The 19,563-nt window shown below is 35.8% G+C and overlaps 1 protein-coding gene across 1 annotated transcript; it reads left to right on the top strand.

Annotated features, from left to right (window-relative positions):
- The first annotated feature begins 176 nt into the window (after positions 1–176).
- On the top strand, positions 177–19,301 carry alphaCOP (coatomer subunit alpha). Its single transcript, XM_089254121.1, has 13 exons — positions 177–462; positions 5,522–5,906; positions 6,065–6,236; positions 6,351–6,671; positions 6,812–7,013; positions 8,346–8,485; positions 10,279–10,503; positions 12,073–12,235; positions 14,256–14,402; positions 14,674–14,760; positions 16,229–16,414; positions 17,123–17,396; positions 17,944–19,301. Exons 1-13 carry the CDS (start codon positions 235–237, stop codon positions 19,059–19,061), a joined length of 3,648 nt encoding a protein of 1,215 aa, XP_089110247.1. The 5' UTR covers positions 177–234; the 3' UTR covers positions 19,062–19,301.
- The last annotated feature ends 262 nt before the right edge of the window (positions 19,302–19,563 follow it).

Here is a 19,563-nt window from a genome sequence, read left to right as displayed (position 1 = left end):
CAATTTAAAAAAATCGTATTTATCAAAAATAAGAGTTTTTTTATGTTTTAAATGTACAATTTGTTTTATTTATGAATTTTTCTCCAAAGTTTGATAGATAAACGGATCAATGACGCTGGCGACGTTTAAGAGGGGGGGGGGTGTGGTTTTGATTCCTCATCAGAGATTTCCGAGACGGTGTTTTTGTCGTGGTGGATGAGGCTGTCGTGTCACTTGCTATAGATATCGGCGACGATGTTGACGAAATTCGAGACGAAATCGGCTCGCGTTAAGGGGTTGAGTTTTCACCCGAAGAGGCCGTGGATCCTAACGAGCCTTCACAATGGAATCATTCAACTGTGGGACTATCGCATGTGCACGCTTCTGGACAAATTCGATGAACACGATGGGCCGGTCCGCGGTATATGCTTCCACGGTCAACAGCCTCTGTTTGTATCTGGGGGAGACGATTACAAAATTAAGGTATGCAAAAGAAAAACAAACAATTTGTTGATAATGTCAAAACTAGTATACTAGCTACTTATCTGTAGAATATAAAGGTGACTAGTTATATAGATACTTACTCTCATTAGCCATTACCACAACATACGTACAGTAGACCATCGATTATCCGGGCTAATGGTGGGGACGGTGAACACGGATAATCGAAAAAGGAGTACTTATGTATTGTATCTGTTTAAAATGACTATATGCAGTCAAAATTCCTCTAACAATGTTTTTCAAAAAACCGTCATGAAAAAACAGTGGGAAAACGTGTTAAACGGAAAATCTTAACGAGAATTTGTTAGAGTTGAGACCACGAAAGTAAGTTTACTAAGTGGGAAAACGTTATAAGCGGGCTCGACTGTATGTGTGTATTATCCATGTGTAAACATCTACTAAAAAATTACACTTGATGAATGATACCCACACTACTACTTCACCAACTCTGGCTATATTGCAATTTATAGCCGTTAATGAGAGGGATTGGAAATTAAGGTGGTCCCCTCAAGTTCGGTAGGGAAAACATCTTATCTATATCCTCCCTCGGGTTCAAACCCGGGACAGTGACAGCAACCTTCACTGTGGTAGACGAGCATCTTACCGCCACACCACTCGGACGCTATACCCACACTACCAGTATAATGGGTTTCAGTGCTGGCCAAAATACCTCGATTATCTGGGCTATATTATGTTGGGGAAGTTGATCACAGATAACCGAAAAACAGTTATTAACAGTTATTCTTTCCTTGTCAGCCATTTGGCACAGTTATAAAATGTACTACGAGAATAACACAAGGTATTGTGCTAGTCCAGTGGATGGTTACATGGTCACGTAACTGCATCTGAAGTTAAAGCGGGTTTATATAGATGTGGGTTTTTTAATGTGCATGAACCAAACGGGACCATTTCGTGTCTGCAGAAATGTATTACTTCATCACACTAGGTGTTTGTGTTTTGTCAGCGGGGCACATCAGCTGTTCATCTGCACATCCATGTATTTTTGCACGATAACAGAGGGAGACAGAAAGTAAGGGGAAAGAAAACACAAATGTGTGTGTGTGAAGATAAGATCTGTGAAATGCGCGGCACATGATGCATTTCACTCCTCCAGAAGCAGTTGGCCAACCACGCTTGACATAAAGTGCTAGCATGTTGCGCTGTGTAGGAAAACAACCATGCCATTTTTCCTATTGTTGAGGGTGACCGAGCTGGGTAATTCACAGTACATGTGACACAGTAAACCTGCCACATAGGAAAACCAAATGTTAACATTACGGAATCTGTTGGCTCATTACTGAACTATACACTGGCTTCACACCATTCTTGGGTCTTATCTTTCAGTTGCAAAAAAAAGCAATATGCCAAACTTGTCATCATTTCCTATAGTTGGCCGTAAATCGTCCAAGTGCCGATCGCCCCAGGACAATGTCCAATTCTTATGTGTACATATGGAAGGGGGAAGGGCTGCTTTTTTAACCCGTTGATATGGGAGTTCAGCTGTAAGAATAGGGGGAAAAGGTGGTTCTGTAAGAGAATGAAGAAAAACACTTCTACAAAATAAAAAGTTTGTTTTAATCTTAAACGTTCATGAAATCTTACATAACCAATGAAAAGAAAACCAACGGTAACGCGAATAGCGAAGAGCTGAACATGAAATTGAAGTTTTTGTAGCACTGTTAATCCTTGCATGAATAAAGTTCTAACTGTATTTTAATTTATGAACTCTGGGGCTAATTTGACCAATTTTGTCGATAGTTGAAGCTGAATTCACATGTCCAGATCAGCAAAATTTCAAAACTATGCTATCTCTTGCCACATGAACCATTTGATATAATGTTTCAGCATAACAATTAGTGTAGAGTTGCCTAGACAAGGATGACGTCACTCTTCGCTATCATACAAAGGTTTTAACAACTGGATGTTGCGAAGATATATTTTGGAAAGAGAGAAAATTCAACTGCCCCTGCGGGGAATCGAACCCACGTCCTTTCACTTTCCGGGTGAACGCCCTAGACCACTAGACTACAGAGGGACCGAATCTCTCAATCTTTCCTTGGAGCTCGTGTACACTGAAAGGGACCGTACATGGACGGCCGGACCAGACTCAGGCCAAGCTCACAACTGATGACGCTGCCACCAGATGGCGACATAGACAAGGATGACGTCACTCTCCGCTATCATACGAAGGTTTCAACATCCTGAAACCTTCGTTCGCTAAGAACACGGGCTGTTGAAAACTAAAATATGACTATAAAAACTAACAAAACTTTCTTAGACTAATATGAGATCGAGATAAAAAATAAAATGTCCTAGACCTGATATGGAATTGAAAATAATAAAAACCAGGACTCTGTTTTAAATAAAATACAATGGTTAGAAAAAATAATGCTCTAGGTTCAATAAAAACTCGATTGCGGGGTTAAAATTGTAATGGCTAGTATGCAAAAAATGAATTAAAATACCAATTTAAAATCCGTACAATCTGAAAGAATCCATACGTAATCCCATGAACAGATTCCAAATGATGTACTGGGGAAAATGGTAGGTACGATAAAACATATAATGAAAAAAATAAAATAAGCTCTGAAAATGTGTGTGTGAGAGTGCTAACAGACTCGATAAATTCAAATACTGCAGTGAAGTCTATTGTAACTAGAGATGTAAAATTCTCGAGAATAATCTTTCGGAGAATATTCTCTGGTAGGACTATTATTGTAAATAACTTGAGAATATTCTTATAAGTTCTTGATGAGAATATTCTCTGGAAGGACTACTTTCATAAATTACTGTGGAATATTCTTATAGAAAATGAGAATTATTCTGAAGTTATTAATAATAGTGCTTGCAGAGAATATTCTCAAATATTCTCCTCGATAAGAATATTTTTCAGTTACCGAAATCTTTCCAGAGAGTATTATCAAGAATATATGTAATAGCATGTATTATAATAAATAATCTCGATAAATAACTTGAGAATAATTGTTATTTTTGATAAGAATATTCTATAGTAACTTCTAATAGTAGTCCTTTGAGAGACTATTCTCAAAGAACTTATTTCTGGGAATAATTATTTTTCTATTCATTGGATCTTATTTCTTCTATTCATTTGAACTTATTTCTGTCCCCGTCTCTCTTCCCGTCAAGAAGATGGGCATTTGAAGTTTGTAGACCACAATATTAAAGTGTGAAAGCAAGAAAATTAAACCAACATGACTGAATTGCACAACTCTTAAAGAAATGTGAGTGATACAGAATTCAAGTGTATGTGCATTGAAGAAAATAAAGTTCTGTATCTTCTTAGAATGAAGGTGATTAAACTAGTGATTATATAAGAAATTCTTCCTTTATCAAACAACTTTGGTTTAATTTCTTTCGTTATGAACTTATTTCTGAAAATTTATCTAATTTTAAAATAATTTTTTAAGGTTTTAATCTAAAGGTTTCTAAAAATCTTTATAACCAAACTTTTAAAACCTCTCATCATGACCCGGGAGAATATTCTGGAACTAAAGTTGTCATATTGGGGGTGATTATACCAAAAATTGTTTTGTTGTAAATGTTTCAGGCAATGAAAACTGATTTATATTTCACAATATAAACAAAATTAGTAAAAAATTTTAAATTATTTAAAAGAAAAATGAATATTCTCGATTATTCTCCAATTTTTACATCCAGGAGAATATTCTCACCTCACATCTCTAATTGTAACTACTAACAAACTTCTAAAGGTGGATTACCTTCAGACAATAACCAATAGCAAAAAGGAAATAGTAACCCAGAAGCTGAAGAAATAATAATAACAGCCAGCAGAAGGGAAAAAAAACGGCAATGGAAGAAAATGGTCAACAATCACCAGTGCTGTAACTAACGATTCCTGTTGGAAAAATTGATGGCAGCGCTATATGAGCATTACACAGAAATGAACTTCACTTAAATTTCACGACTAGGATTTCCAGATTCAAAAACTAATGATGCCTGCGCATGCCCTTAGTGATTTTACTTATCTCAATTTTTGTTATAGATGACACCACTAATTCCGACCAGTAAAAACAGCCACAACAATCATTTTCCCAACTCTGGAACAGAACTGCGAAAAAAGCAGAAACAAAAACTTTCTGGGAATTTTGATGGCTATTGGTGAATGCATGTGGGGGGGGGGGGACCACAAAAACACTAATATCAGTGTAGAAATATATGCTTCTAAATGGAGAAAAAAAGAGAAATAATGCCAGAAACAAAAAGGCAAATTTTCAAAAAACGTGGGAGGATGCTTGAAATGACATGGTTGGTAACCCTATTCACAATACACACACACATTTTCCAGCATGGCTCGGATCTTCTTCGACCACCAGCTTATATCTCTTCATTGAGACAGAGTGGCAGGCCATGAACTAGTTAGGAGATCTACACTGGTTAATATATTCCATGATTACTCCTTTATTACGATACATTCCTCCCATCCTTTTAGCATCGTTGTGCAGGTGTTTCACTGTATCATATGCTTTCTTCATCTCTCAACACGCATGTGACATGAGGGTTTATTGCTCTCACAAACATCATTCTTATTAATGCTAACTGCAAGCATTCTCCTTAACAACTATATAATAAAAGATGGAAACTCGATATATCAACACAATGAAAATAATGTGCTCGGACATAGGATACAATAATATTCTGGCCATTTTTCAGCATTAGATGCAAAACAAAATAATAATCATGACCTCCACAGCTGGCTGATGTGGAGATGATGATCGTACCCTACTTATTGGTCAAAATTCAATCTTTTATTCATTCACAAAATATTTCACCGCAATTTGATGTAATAGTGATCAGCATATGTAACCTTGTTGGTAACTGCCATCTTTCTCTCTGGTATTGTATGTGAGATAGCAAAATTAGTTTCATTCAGATCATGTAAACTCAAACAAAATTCATTTCGGTGATCCCCTTAATTTTCCAATATTAATGAATGAATGGAACTATAATTTTTTCTTATTCGGTTATAAGAAGTTTTTTCTCTCTTTTAATGTCCATTCAGGTTTGGAACTACAAGCAAAGACGATGTATTTTTACGCTTATGGGACATCTCGACTACATCAGGACAACATTCTTCCACCATGAATATCCTTGGATTCTCAGCGCATCGGATGACCAGACCATAAGAGTTTGGAATTGGCAGTCGAGAAATTGCATATGCGTTCTGACTGGCCATAATCACTATGTGATGTGTGCGCATTTCCATCCCACTGAGGATATGGTGGTGTCTGCATCTCTTGATCAAACCATTCGTGTATGGGACATATCAGGGCTGCGTAAGAAGAATGTTGCTCCTGGACCGGGCGGTCTGGAAGAACACTTGAAGAATCCCTCGCACACAGATCTTTTTGGAACTTCTGATGCTGTTGTTAAGCATGTTTTAGAAGGTAGACTTTTGTTTCTTAAATTAATTTTCCTAACTTTGATATTGCTCGAAGATGCATTTAACTCGTGCTATTCTTTATTTTACAATCAGGAAATAGAGTTCTATGTGATCATGAAGTAATTTCATTATTAAATGAATAATCATAATTGTGCATTTAAGGTCATGATCGCGGAGTCAATTGGGCCGCATTCCACCCAACTATGCCGCTTATTTGCTCTGGCGCTGATGATAGACAAGTGAAGTTATGGAGGATCAACGATTCCAAAGCTTGGGAAGTTGACACTTGCAGAGGACATTATAATAATGTATCTTGTGTGCTATTTCATCCCAGGTACTGTCTGATACTGTTAATTGTCTGTTTTGATTAGGGGGGGGGGAAAGAGACTAAATTGCCAAAATTAATATTATTTTCTGTCAATTGAAATCCTAACTTTTCATTTTCAAGGCAAGAATTAATTTTGAGCAATGCCGAAGACAAGAGCATCCGTGTATGGGATATGACGAAGCGTACTACCCTTCATACCTACAGACGAGAGAATGATAGGTTTTGGATCATGACTTCACATCCTACCCTCAATCTTTTCGCTGCTGGACACGATGGTGGTATGATCATATTCAAGTTAGAAAGAGAGCGTCCGGCATTTGCGGTCCATAATAACATGCTGTACTATGTAAAGGACAGGCATCTGCGTTGCCTAGACTTCAATGCATCCAAGGATGTTGCCCTCCTGCAATTACGTGGTGGAAGCAGGTCTCCCGTTCACGGGTAATGTATCAGTTAAAAAAAAAAAGAAGAGATGTCTGATTTGTTATTTAAACTTTTTTTTAATGAGTGTTTTCTCCATTAAGATTCTGAATGCTGAATTTTTCTTCTCCTAATGTTTCTTGTGATATTTTCCCCTACAGTTTGTCATATAACCCAGTGGAAAATGCTGTGCTCTTGAGCACTCGTGCCAGTGTTGCAGATAACAGCACCTATGATCTCTACATGGTGCCCAAAGATGTCGATTCGCAAAGTCCGGAAGTTTCTGACTGCAAGAGGTCATCTGGATTGACTGCTGTATGGATAGCGAGAAATCGTTTCGCAGTCTTAGATAGATCTCACTCTGTGAGTAATAATTCTGGTTTATATTATTTTTGCAACTAATTTATCGTAATTTCCTTCATATAATCTACAGTGGTGTATAGTCTACACCTGCTTTTTTCACTATTTAAGGAGAAAAGTCCACGTGTTCAACTTTCTCTTACCAGTAATGAAATCTTAAGGAATCGAAGACAATGTTGGTCATATTTTTTTCATATGAAAAAAGTTGACTTTTCTAGTAGCATCTATACGCCATGTACATATTGTAAAAAAATTTAAATTTTTTTCTTTTTCATATTTATTTCTATCTAACCTTTCAGAAAAAAAAGCTGCAGATCAAACAATGTTATTTAATTTGCGCTAAAATATATCCACGTTTTTTTTTAAACGTATAATCTGCAGACTATATATGCTGGAAACTTCATAAAATATTAAAATAAAATTCCTTATATATTATCAGCAATAACAGTAAGGTGAGTTAGCCAGTGTGGTGGTCATAGTGACGGACTCGCATCGCAAATACCTGTGTTTGAACTCCACTGTTGCCACAGTGGTGGTCGGCTGAAATGAGTTTTCTGTGGTTCCCAACTTTGAGGCGCGAGTACGAGCCGATTTCCTTGTTAAAAAGTTTCGCCACAGAAAATATAACAGGCCTACAACGATACAATTATTCAATCATTACACTTCATTCATGTTTAGAGAGATTTATGGCAGAACTACACATAACAAGCATTACACAGAAACAAACTTGTTAGATTCACAACACATACACGCACATTCCAGCATGTACCAATTTGTTAGAAGTTCTGCAAAGGAATATGGATGAGGTGCATGTGTGGTTTAGTAGTAATAGTGAGTTAGCTGTATTATATAATTTTTGAAACTGTATGTCATTGATGTCTATGAGAAATGCAGTTTAAGTTTCGTAACCCTTCGACACTTGAAGTGCCAAGATATTGGCTTCCCCTGTTTGAGCATAATAGCAAAAGGGTTAAGGTCGTATTGGTATGTTAATGTTTGCTAGATCCTCTTATTCAATGATTCAGTCAGCAAAATATAAGCAATATATGGCTAAGGTAGTGTAACAATATTCGGCACCCCAGTGGGATGGACCCAGTCAACTCTATCTAGTCAGTAATATTTGGTAAAACTGAATTTTTTGTGAAAAAATACTTAATATTCATATTTTATTGTAGATTGTGTGCATGGCCATTTTAGATAGAGGTTAGCTGGGCCCATCTGACAGGGGTGCTGAGTACTGTTACAGCCGTCAAAATATTCAATTAGAAAAACATTCATCCTGTATATTTGAGAGGGACTCCAAAATTTATAATTGCAATTATATTTATGTTACAGATCTTGGTCAAGAACATGAAAAATGAAGTGGTGAAAAAGGTCCAGGGTCCTAGCTGTGAAGAGATATTCTTTGCTGGTACTAGGGTACTGCTGTGTCGTGATGTTGACGGAATGTTTCTTTTTGACGTTCAACAAAGCAGGTAACTTGATCTTTCATTTTTGGAAGTTTGTGTGTGCATAAAACCAGCACTTGACAAATCCCAAGGCATCAGTTCCCCATAGTGACTAAAAAATTGAATTCGAACTTTCACGTGCTGGAACCTGAAACAACAAAAATTTTCTACAAATGAACAAAAGGTTCAACACGTTTCATAAAAGTTCAAAAATAGGATTATTCTCGTAAAAAAAAAAATCAAAGTTCAGCTTCTAAAAAAATTTGGTTGGCCCGTGAATTCTGTTTTTGATTTATCATGTCCCGCATAATATAAATAATGTGCAATACATTGGATTTTTTTTTCTTAATGTTGAAATTTGTTTGGCACTTGATATTTTGATTGCATGTTTTTGCCATATTGTATTTACAGGCATTTATAATTAAAGTTGGCATGTTCTCAGCTGTCTACCCATCAGAAAGCTTTGAAACTTTGAGAATGTTGTAATGAAAGAATTTAGAGCAAAAAATAATAATTTCTGAGACATTTGCTACTAGAGGGCATTTTTTATGTAGATTGTAATTTATGTGCTATTTTTGGGCGAACATGACTAAACTGCTCAAGCTTTAGAGCAGGATATCTGAGTATCTCCAGCAGAATCATTTCCTTTCTAATTTTTTCATAAAAAAAGTAACATGCTTTACTGGTGAAACTGTTGTACGAATAGAGTTATTCTGCACCAAAATTTCTAGTGACTAGAAAGACGAGAAATACTAGACTTGAGACTAGAAGGGCCTTGAAAATTCTCCCCATCCCTTTATTAATTTTGTTTAAATTTCATAATTTTCCAATGAGTATTTTAGGCTCTTGACAGCTCAGAACAGGCTTTTATTATTGACATTTTGTTTATAACTATACAGTGGAATTTTGGTTAATGAAAAATTCATAGAAATTTTAAACAAATTTTGATTCGGTTGACAAGCTATGATTACAAGTAAAAATGTCACACTTTTTGTTTATTAATTTTCCACGTTATCACAATTGAGCTGATGGTTTTTCACTTTCGTCCAAACACGTATTGTGGAATTATGGGTAATATTCTCCCTTACAGTCTCCGGTCAACGTATCTCACTCGAAAAAGGAACACACGTACGAGCATGGGCGTTCACTACGTGGAACTAGATGCAGCATAGTAACCATGCGTATGTGCACTTGAAGTTTTTTAAAATTCTTCTTGGAGAAAACTGTGTGCCAATTGCATTATTGAACATGACTTTGAGGTGGCTAGCTCATGAATGGGAGCCAACATTTGTCAAAGGGATTGTGTTCCTTGGGTAAGACCATCGGACTGGAAGTGCACAAGGTTGACATTCAAGAACTAATGGTAGAACATGGTCAGGAGTTGACTGTAGATGAACTGATGTATCTCCTTTGCATGCAACAGCATGAGTTTATGGACAGTATCTCGTCTGAGGAAGAGAAAAGTGAGAAGTCTCTCACTTTTCAATTGAGATTAGATCTATGTATAAAATATGGGAAGTCATGCAAAATTTTGTAGAAAAAAACCAATCAGATAAAGCTGTAACAAAGTGAACAAGGAATCTGTCCAATGACAATGCAATTAAGCTCGCTAACCAAAGTTCTACTGTAAAATTCCTTAATTTGAAAATATAACAAAATAAATGGTATTTTTTAGTTTTTGACTTAAAAATGCTTGATCAAGTGATATGCTAAATGATGAATTTTGTAGATTTCACCATTTTTTAAAATAATTTTGTATAGGCTACATTTTGTTTTTTAGTTTATCAACTTATTTCATTAACAAAACCTGCATTTTCTAGATTGCTTGCTGCAGTGAAAGCTTCAAAAGTCAAGTATGTGATATGGAGCAGTGACATGACTCATGTTGCATTCTTGAGCAAGCATACAATAACTATTTGCAACAGGCGCTTGGATGTTCTTTGCTCGATCCAGGAGAACACAAGGGTGAAGAGTGGATCGTGGGATGATGACAGCGTTTTCATTTACACAACTTCCAACCATATCAAATATGCTCTCACAAATGGGTGAGTTGATAAATTTTCTTAAAAAAAAGCATGGTGTGTATTTTCGCCATTTCATTTCTAATATTAAACATGAATTTTGTTACTCTTAATTACCTGAAAATTTGTGAAACAAGTACAAAATTTTGAATTTTAAAATTGTTAGTTTTGGATGATTTTTAAGTGTGAAAGTTACTCTATTATATGACTATATCTTTTGTATACTGGTCAGTGTAATGAAACGTCTCAGTTTTTAAATGATTCCACTCGCAGTGGAAGAATTCCCTTATCGTTTTGATGCAGTATGCCTTGAATTCAATATGAATAGCTACAGCATGGATGAAAAAAAAGTTCCAGAATGAACCCATTCAGCAAACCTATAAGAGGGTTGAATGGTTGCAGTTTCTGAAAATATTCTACCAAATGTGGTTAGGACTAACTTATTGAAAAGTATCCATTATATATGTATAACAGTTGTTTGGCTATGCTGAGCAAGATAAAAAAAACAAAAACAAAGATGGACAGTTGGCAGCTGCTAAGAAGACTGAGAATTTGAAATTTCCAGGTCAATCCTCGTAGGCTTAAGCAGAATATTTATTGCGTAAAATAAAATGAAAAATTTGTTCTATGTGATAATCATTAAAAGTGTGCTAAATCTTGAAGCAAGACATATCCTGCTACAGCATCCCAAAGCACCCCTTACATCCTTAGAAAATGCTTTTAGAAATGAAAATTTTTTGCATGGTGATCTATAGTTAGGTTAATTCACTTAAGCTTCTTGCCAGGTAGCCAAACTATTGCTACTGCTGCCACTAGATCACATATGCTATTCGTAAACTCTTCTATATGGAACTTCTAATAAATTTGTTCATGCCGGAGGTTGTTGTGTGTATATATATGTTTGTTCCTAACACATGTATGAGTGTTTGAGCTGTGCATGTTTTGTGTTTCAAATTGAAGTTGAAAGTAGCTTGTGTATTGGAAGACAAGCCATCACTTGCAGGGCAGTATTGTTCTGGATTGCCACAGATGCACCAGAAAATGGAGTGGGGACAACCATTGCTGGTCATCAGACACCATGTTTTTGCCTTCACTAGATTACATTTGTCTTGACGTTGCACAACTAAGCAATACTTACTTATCCACTAACTGGATTTAGCCAAGAAATGCTCTCTTATTTTCCTATTCTATTTTACTTCTACAGATGTTTATCTGTTTCATTGGGCTCAGATTATTTGTACCCGATGATTCAGGCTGTACTGAGGATGTATTTGCTACTGATGACTCAATCATAATATTTATTTTGTTCTAAGATCACGTTCATTTTTCATTGTTGCTACATACAATTGTGAGATGGCTATTTTATGGACATTTCATTTACACTGACTGAATAAGAAACTTCTTGAACTTTCTTAGATTTCCCTCAGTTTAAGTAAAGTATCTTTAAATCTGGAATATAGAATTACGTTCAATCCATATTTATGGTAATTAGAAATTAGGTAGCTATCCATTTATTAGGAGTAGTTATCCACATCTATTTTTGTGTTTTGTTCAAAATCTCTTTTGAATAACTTAAATGTATTTTTTTTTTAGTGATCATGGAATAATCCGCACCTTAGATGTACCTATATACATAACACGTGTGAAGAATGCTAGTGTTTATTGCCTGGATAGAGAGTGCAGACCAAGAGTGTTGAGCATCGATCCTACAGAATACAGATTCAAGCTAGCTCTTATCAACAGGAAGTACGATGAGGTATGAAAAATAACAATAATTAGCTTTTGATTTTCCTTCCATTCCATTCAAAGTTCCTGCTTGCGATGAATAGTTTTTTCCCTCACACCTTTGTTTTTTGCCAATATTGTGTAAACTGTATATTCCTGCCTATAACCCCGGGTTCATACATTAAAAAAAAACCTGAATTTCTTAGTGAGAATTACAGTAGATCCTCTCAATAAGAGACACCCATTAGACCAGGCTTTTTGTCCTTTAACCCTTGCAGCGGCAATCCCGAGATATCTCGTCAAACTTGATCTGCTTTATTTCGGTTGCTCCTTCTTAACACACTTTTATTTCCAATGTGGCAGTTATAATTTGGATAAGAAAAATTTTAAAAACTGCTCAAATGGTTAAATATAGGTGTCTCTTAGTTCTCTTATATTCAAAGGGACACAGATCAAGATACCTGTCACTTAAATAGAGGTATTCCTTAAACTGTTTCGTATTATTTGCATGTTTTTTTCTGAGATCAAAATATTTGAAAAAATAATTGTTTCTAAATAGCTTGACCAAAAAATCCATATTTTTCTTTTAAAAATTTTTCCAACCAACCCCTTGCATTCCTTAAGTTTAGAAATGTGAAAAATATCCCAAAAAAAGTACCAAGAAATGCAAATGTCATCAACATCCGGGCTCTGGTGATAAAGGTACTGTAATATCCTGCGTATAATCTACAGATGCAGATTTTATGATTTCAAAAAAATGAATTGCAGAATAAACCGTTGTATCACATAATAAATGTGTGTATGTAAATTTGATGCATGAATAATAAAATCCTAAGTAATGGAAGAGGTTGTTGGTTGCAGTAGAAAAATGCCAATTTCTTAATCACATCTTGTAAATATAAGCTATCCATAAATAATTACAAAAATTATTTTTCACAAATCTCTCTCAAAAAAAAAATTTTGCAGGTATTACTTGGTGGTGTATAATTCAGATTTCTTTTTAATGTATAGGCCTAATCCACAGGGAAATACAGCACCAACCCAAAATTTGTGCACGCAGGTTAATATGCCACTATAATTTATAGGATGATTTTTTTCACAGAGTCAGCTGCAGGTTGTAGGCCAAAAATTATGTTACTTTTAAGTTATATGCTCATTTATTTTATCTATTTTCTATGCATGGAACACATATTCTGTGCATGTGATTGCAATCGCACATATTAGGTGGGGAACAAAGTTCTTGCCAGAAATTTATTGTTCGGAAAAAAATGGTACAGGAGAAAAAAGCCTTAAAATATTATTCCACCGTGATCCCACCAGACAGACAATATGACCTTCTTGTGTGTCAGCGTGCATCTGGCTACCCTTTTTTTCCTTCGCACAGGGCAGTTTCCAGCTGGATTGTTGAGGGGAATGTCCATAGTCACAATAATATTCTATTGTTCTGACACTTACAGTGGACTCTCCTAAGCCATAATTTATCGTGGTTGCTGCCCTGAAAGCACTAAGTTCAGATTTTCAGTGGAACCACGTGATTTGACAAATTTTAGATTTTTCAACAGACATTTTACGCATCCCATATTACATCTAAAAGTTGCAAACAATGAACAAAAAATTTTGCATACCACTGAAACACACTATAACGTTTCCAAAACGATCACGATTATGTAAATTAGACTGTAAACACGACTACTACAGCTCATCTGGCACTGCATATCATTTCTGGCAAGATCTTTGTTTCCCACCTATTATACAAACCCCAATAACTAAAGTCCAATTTCAAAATGTCTCTAGAAATTGATAACAATTATGAGCAATTTAAACTTTTTAGCTTTTTTTAAAGTTTGACTTATGGATAATATTTTACAAGATTTCTTCATTTTTTCCTGTTTACTTAGACATAATTCTCTTAAATTTATATAAAAAACACACAGTTATAAAATAATATGACTTTCAAATATAGGCTATATATTTTATTATTAATTTTTGTGATATGTATTCTTTGCATTTTATTGATTTTTACTGGTTTTTCATTACATTTTTCTTTTCAGGTCCTACATATGGTTAGAAATGCAAAATTGGTAGGTCAATCAATCATTGCTTATTTGCAGAAGAAAGGATACCCAGAAGTTGCATTGCATTTCGTTAAGGATGAGAAGACTCGTTTTGCTCTTGCCTTAGAATGCGGAAACATTGATGTAAGTGTTTGGTGTGTGAACAAAGAAACCAATGAATTGATATCTAACTGCTTGGCTGTTGTGTAGTTGGTATGCCAACCTTAGGTCAATTGATTTGTTTTTGAATCGTGGTAATGATACGGATATGAGCAGTTTTTCAATTAGTCTTATAACTGTTGATTTTTGTATGGATAAAAATTATATATCAGAATCTACATGAAATAATTAACTTATTTGATTGAATAAAATTATATATAAATATATAAGATTTTTTTTTAAAATTCCATTAAAGGTGGCACTGGATGCTGCGAGGATACTTGATGATAAAGCGTGCTGGGAGAAACTTGGAGAAGCTGCTCTTTTGCAAGGCAATCATCAGGTAATTAAAGAAGGAAACTGTTATATTCACTTTAAATATACTTATCAGTATGACTTTGCGCAGTAAATTTTTTTTCAATTCTGTCAAACACAGCGAACTAATTCATATTTTAAAAAATTGCATTTTAGAGTATTTTGTTGGTTGCAGTTTTTCAACAAAAATCGGAGTCATAGTAAAGTTGGACTATCAGTCTAACACTGGACAACAGTGGGTCCAACTCCTAGGCAACTAGATGAAATTTTGTCAAGTTGCCTACCAAACAGATTGATTATTTCTATTTAAAATCTATCAACAGTCAGTGGCCAATTCATACCACTTACTTAATATTTTGTAGCACCAAGTTTTGCTCAAAAAATTGTTTCGTGTCGACTTTATAACATGCTGGTGAGTGGTTTGAAAGATCTGGCACCATATCTTATGAATTACACTCTCAATATCTAAGGATTGTTCTGGGATCTACTGCTTGATTCCTATTTCAAGTTTGTCTCACAAATGCACAGTAGGATTAACATCCAGTGATTGTGAAAATTTAAAAAAGTCTCTTTACAGAGAGCCTTCTACACGATACTTGAGAAAAAGAAAATAGGCACTTTCGCTTCTTGTATGGAAGACAGATGCCAGCACCTCTCAAACACAAAGAATGCATAGCTCAAAGATAATGGAAAAATTAGGATCACACTCGTAAGCCATCTTTCAAAAACCATTGACCTAGATAATGCTAGAAAAATATTCTCCCAAACCATAATAATCGCTGCCCCATTTGCCCCAAGCTTGAAGTGTCGTTGCAATGCACATTGGGTTCAGTAAAATTGGTAGATGAAGTAAACAATCATCTTTGTTTAATATTTTACTTTTTTTTGGATCGATAAAATCTAAATAAACTTTCAATGAAAGGATGATGTCACTATACATACAAAGGTTTTTAACAACTGGCTATTATGCAAAGATATGAATTTTTGAGAGAGAAAATTCAACTGCCTTTGTGGGGAATCGGACCCACATTCTTTCACTTTTTGGGTGAATGCACTAGACTACAAAGGCAACGAATCTCTCAATCTTTGAAAGATTAAGAGTTCACCCTGAAAGTGAAAGGATGTGGGTTCGATTCCCCACAAAGGCAGTTGAATTTTCTCTCTTTCCAAAGTTCATCTTCGCAAGAGGCAGTTGTTAAAAACATTCGTAAACTTTCGATGAGCTAAAAAAAAGTCAGATTATTGAATTTTCTGGATAGTCCTAGATTTAAGAAGGTAAAATATTTCTTTTCTGAAGAAAAATATTTTAATTAACATGTTCCAGAAGCAGTGGTAAGAAATTATATTTGCCAGATATCTTTTATTTAATGGCATATGTTACAGTCCAAGTCCGAAGTCTTGCAAAGTGGTCGGCCGATTGCTGGCCACTTTTTGAATATATACACTAGACATCAACCATAACAGACACATTAACACATTCTACTTTTAATTAAAAGGTTGTGGAAATGGCCTACCAAAGGACAAAGAATTTTGATAAGCTCTCTTTCCTGTACTTGATAACTGGCAATCTTGAGAAATTGAGGAAAATGATGAAAATTGCAGAGATTCGGAAGGATATCAGTGGACAGTTTCAGAATGCCTTGTTTCTTGGCGACGTTGCTGAGAGGATCAAAATCATGAAGGTAATTAATTAAATGTTTATACAATTTGTTTATTATGATTTTCTTTTTTATTGAAAAAAAAGAGTAATTCTCGTTCTTATGTGAGTGTAAATTTAAAAAAAAATTAACACGCTTTGATCAATCTCTATGGAAATTCAAATAAAATGAGAACTAACATTGCCTCTTGACGAGACAGACAGTATTAGTCATGTTAGCACTTATTACATTATCTAGTATGGAAAATACAATGGGTTGAAGGATCGACACACAAGGATTGGATCTAGCACTTAAAAAAAAATTGAATTAGAAAAATACTATAAAATCAATATTAGAAACCTGTTGCAACAACTGAGTTGAGGTGTGTGTGGGGGGGGGGGGGGGAGAGCTTATGAAAAGTGGAAAATCCTTGACTAGGGGCTGAAGGACATGGAGCCATGACATCAAATTTTGTAACTAAGATGCATCCAGTTTATGGGCGAGATCTGATACAATTGAATTAAGTAGTTTTCCCGACACGGAACTGCTATAAATCTTTACAAAAAAAAAATGTTTTGTGAACGGAGGCGAGTGAGTTCACCCTGCGTATGTTGGAGGGTTCTGGTAGCCCTATTTTTCCCTTTATTCTTAATGCTTTCATGATTAAAATCGTGGGAACTATGAGTATTTTAGTAGTTTTTCTTGTTAATTTCATTTCATTATTGACCCTATATTTTTCCCTTATCCTTACAGAACTGTGGTCAGAATTCTGTTGCATATCTTTGTGCTGTCACACACGGACTCAAGGAAGAAGCTGAATCGTTGTCATCAAATTTTGAGCAGTCTGATCTTGAGCAGTTGCAGCCAAATCCTAATGCAGTTTTACTCCAGCCACCTTGTCCAATATACCGATCCGAAGAGAATTGGCCTCTTCTGAGTGTTTCCAAGGGCTTCTTTGATGGTGTTGCTTCACACAGGAAGACGGCTGCTTTAGCTGCCGAACCTGTGGATGATTATCTAGTAGAAGGTGAGTAATCTTATATATAAATGTGAAAGTATGTCTGTTCTTTATATAAATCTACAATTTTCGACCGATCGTTGGCAAATTTCGCATGTATACCAAGCAGGACCTGGATTGAACCACATAGGCTACTTTAAAAGTTCATCAGAGCTGGGCAAATGCCCGAAATGGGTGAAAAACTGTCAGGCAACAGTAGTTAATGGGCTTCAACAATTACTTTCAGAATGTTTACTTTGGTCACAGTGGTTCCCTAGCAATGCATTTCTGACGTGCATATGCCTTTACAATGGTTTGTCACTTTTTCATTCCCTCCAGTAATAGAAGAAAATGTGGGCAGTGTCGGGTATTATAGCTAGAGTACTGTATATAATAAGAAATAATATAGTGCGGAATAAAAAAGTTTGCAAATGTCTCTTATGGCTTCTGTTATATGCTTAAGCCACCATTTAATTTTTCTTAAAGTTTGTGATTGAATGGAAAGAGAAAGAAACAAAATTATTTCCATGACACATTTTCTGCTCTAAAAAATGTTTTCATTGTATTTATATTCCAGGTTGGGGTGATGATGCAGAGCTTGTGTTAGACGAAGAGGGGCCTACAGAAGGTGGCGACGTAGAAGGAAAGGAGGGAGCAGGATGGGATGTAGAAGATGAAGATCTTGAGTTACCTGAATTGGAAGCATCCAGTGCAGCGGCTGCAACAGGAGAGGATGGCTATTTTGTCCCGCCTACGCGTGGAGTTTCTCATTCCCAGATTTGGGCTAACAATTCCAAACTTGCTGTAGATCATATTCTTGCTGGATCATTCGAAACAGCCTGCAGACTCTTACACGACCAAGTCGGGGCAGTCAACTTTGAACCTTTCAAGCAGCTCTTCCTCTCCACATACACTAGAGGTAGAACAGCCTTCCAAGCCATGGCGACACTCCCAGCCATGTATGGCTATCCTCAGCGTAACACGGAAGGTGGGATGAAGAATTCAAAACCAGCTGTTGGTTGCAAATTGACCAACCTGATTGATCGTTTACAATCTTGTTATCAACTGACAACTTCTGGTAAATTCCAAGAAGCAATCGATAGATTTCGATTACTGCTTTTGAATATCCCGCTACTGGTCGTCGATAACAAGCAAGAAATAGCGGAAGCACAGCAGCTGCTGGAGATTTGCAGAGAGTATGTCCTCGGTCTCTCTCTGGAACTTGAACGTAAAGGCTTGCCAAAAGAGTCTCTGGATCAACAGAAGCGTACTTGCGAGATGGCCGCCTATTTCACTCATTGCAAACTAGAACCTGTGCATCAAATCTTGACTCTCCGAACAGCCGTTAACCTTTTCTTCAAGCTGAAAAACTATAAAACAGCCGGGTCTTTTGCTCGAAGGCTTCTGGAACTCGGCCCGAGGCAAGACGTGTCTCAACAAACAAGAAAGATACTTCAGGCTTGCGATAAAAATCCAGTGGATCAACACCAGCTGTTGTACGATGAGCATAACCCCTTCGCTGTCTGTGGGAAGTCATACAAGCCAATTTACAGGGGTAAGCCAGAAGAAAAATGCCCCCTGTGTCAAGCCAGTTACATGCCAGAGTTCAAGGGAGAGGTTTGTAACATTTGTAAGGTTGCAGAAATCGGAAAGGATACGATTGGGCTAAGAATCAGTCCATTGCAGTTTCGGTAAATTTTCATTCTTGTAAGAATTGTATGCATTAGTTTCATCTTCAGTAGTTTTACTTGTTATTGTGTTTTTTTCCCTTTATTGTTTAAAGATGTGTATAATATTCATGTTTGATAACATGATAATATATTGATGGGGAATATTATATTTGTTTCTCTATTACATCTGAATCGATACAATCCATTCATGTATGTATAATGATTGCTTATTATTATGGAAATAAAGTTGAATATTATTTATGAATTGATTTACGCATTATTGTCCACAAGGGAAATTGGTTAATTCAACTTATAGGACCACAAGTTGCATGTTCAATAAAAAGTTACACGAAACATATAATGCATGTTTTCATTAATACTTCTCATGAAACCTTTAGTTACAGTTCAATCATAGGCTTGAAGTTATTTGAGGGAGCTTATACTAAGTATTTTTATAGGCATAGTTTAGTCCTCTTAGAGCGCCCCCCCCCTAATGTCCCTCCAACCCCATTTAATGCCAGAAATTT

This window comes from Pholcus phalangioides, unplaced genomic scaffold (assembly GCF_987345545.1).
Source record: "Pholcus phalangioides strain wild (caught in Gottingen) unplaced genomic scaffold, Ppha-v1.0 ptg000040l_1, whole genome shotgun sequence".
In the NCBI taxonomy this organism is placed as follows: Eukaryota; Metazoa; Arthropoda; class Arachnida; order Araneae; family Pholcidae; genus Pholcus; species Pholcus phalangioides.
This window is presented reverse-complemented; position numbering and strand designations above follow the sequence as displayed.

What these genes read in the sequence shown, in the direction of transcription:
- alphaCOP (XM_089254121.1), top strand. Translation starts at nt 235, where the DNA reads ATGTTGACGAAATTCGAGACGAAATCGGCTCGCGTTAAGGGGTTGAGT. An exon ending in TCTTAGATAGATCTCACTCT is followed by an intron (nt 7,014 to 8,345) that starts GTGAGTAATAAT and finishes TTTATGTTACAG; the next exon opens with ATCTTGGTCAAGAACATGAA. An exon ending in TCAACAGGAAGTACGATGAG is followed by an intron (nt 12,236 to 14,255) that starts GTATGAAAAATA and finishes TTTTCTTTTCAG; the next exon opens with GTCCTACATATGGTTAGAAA.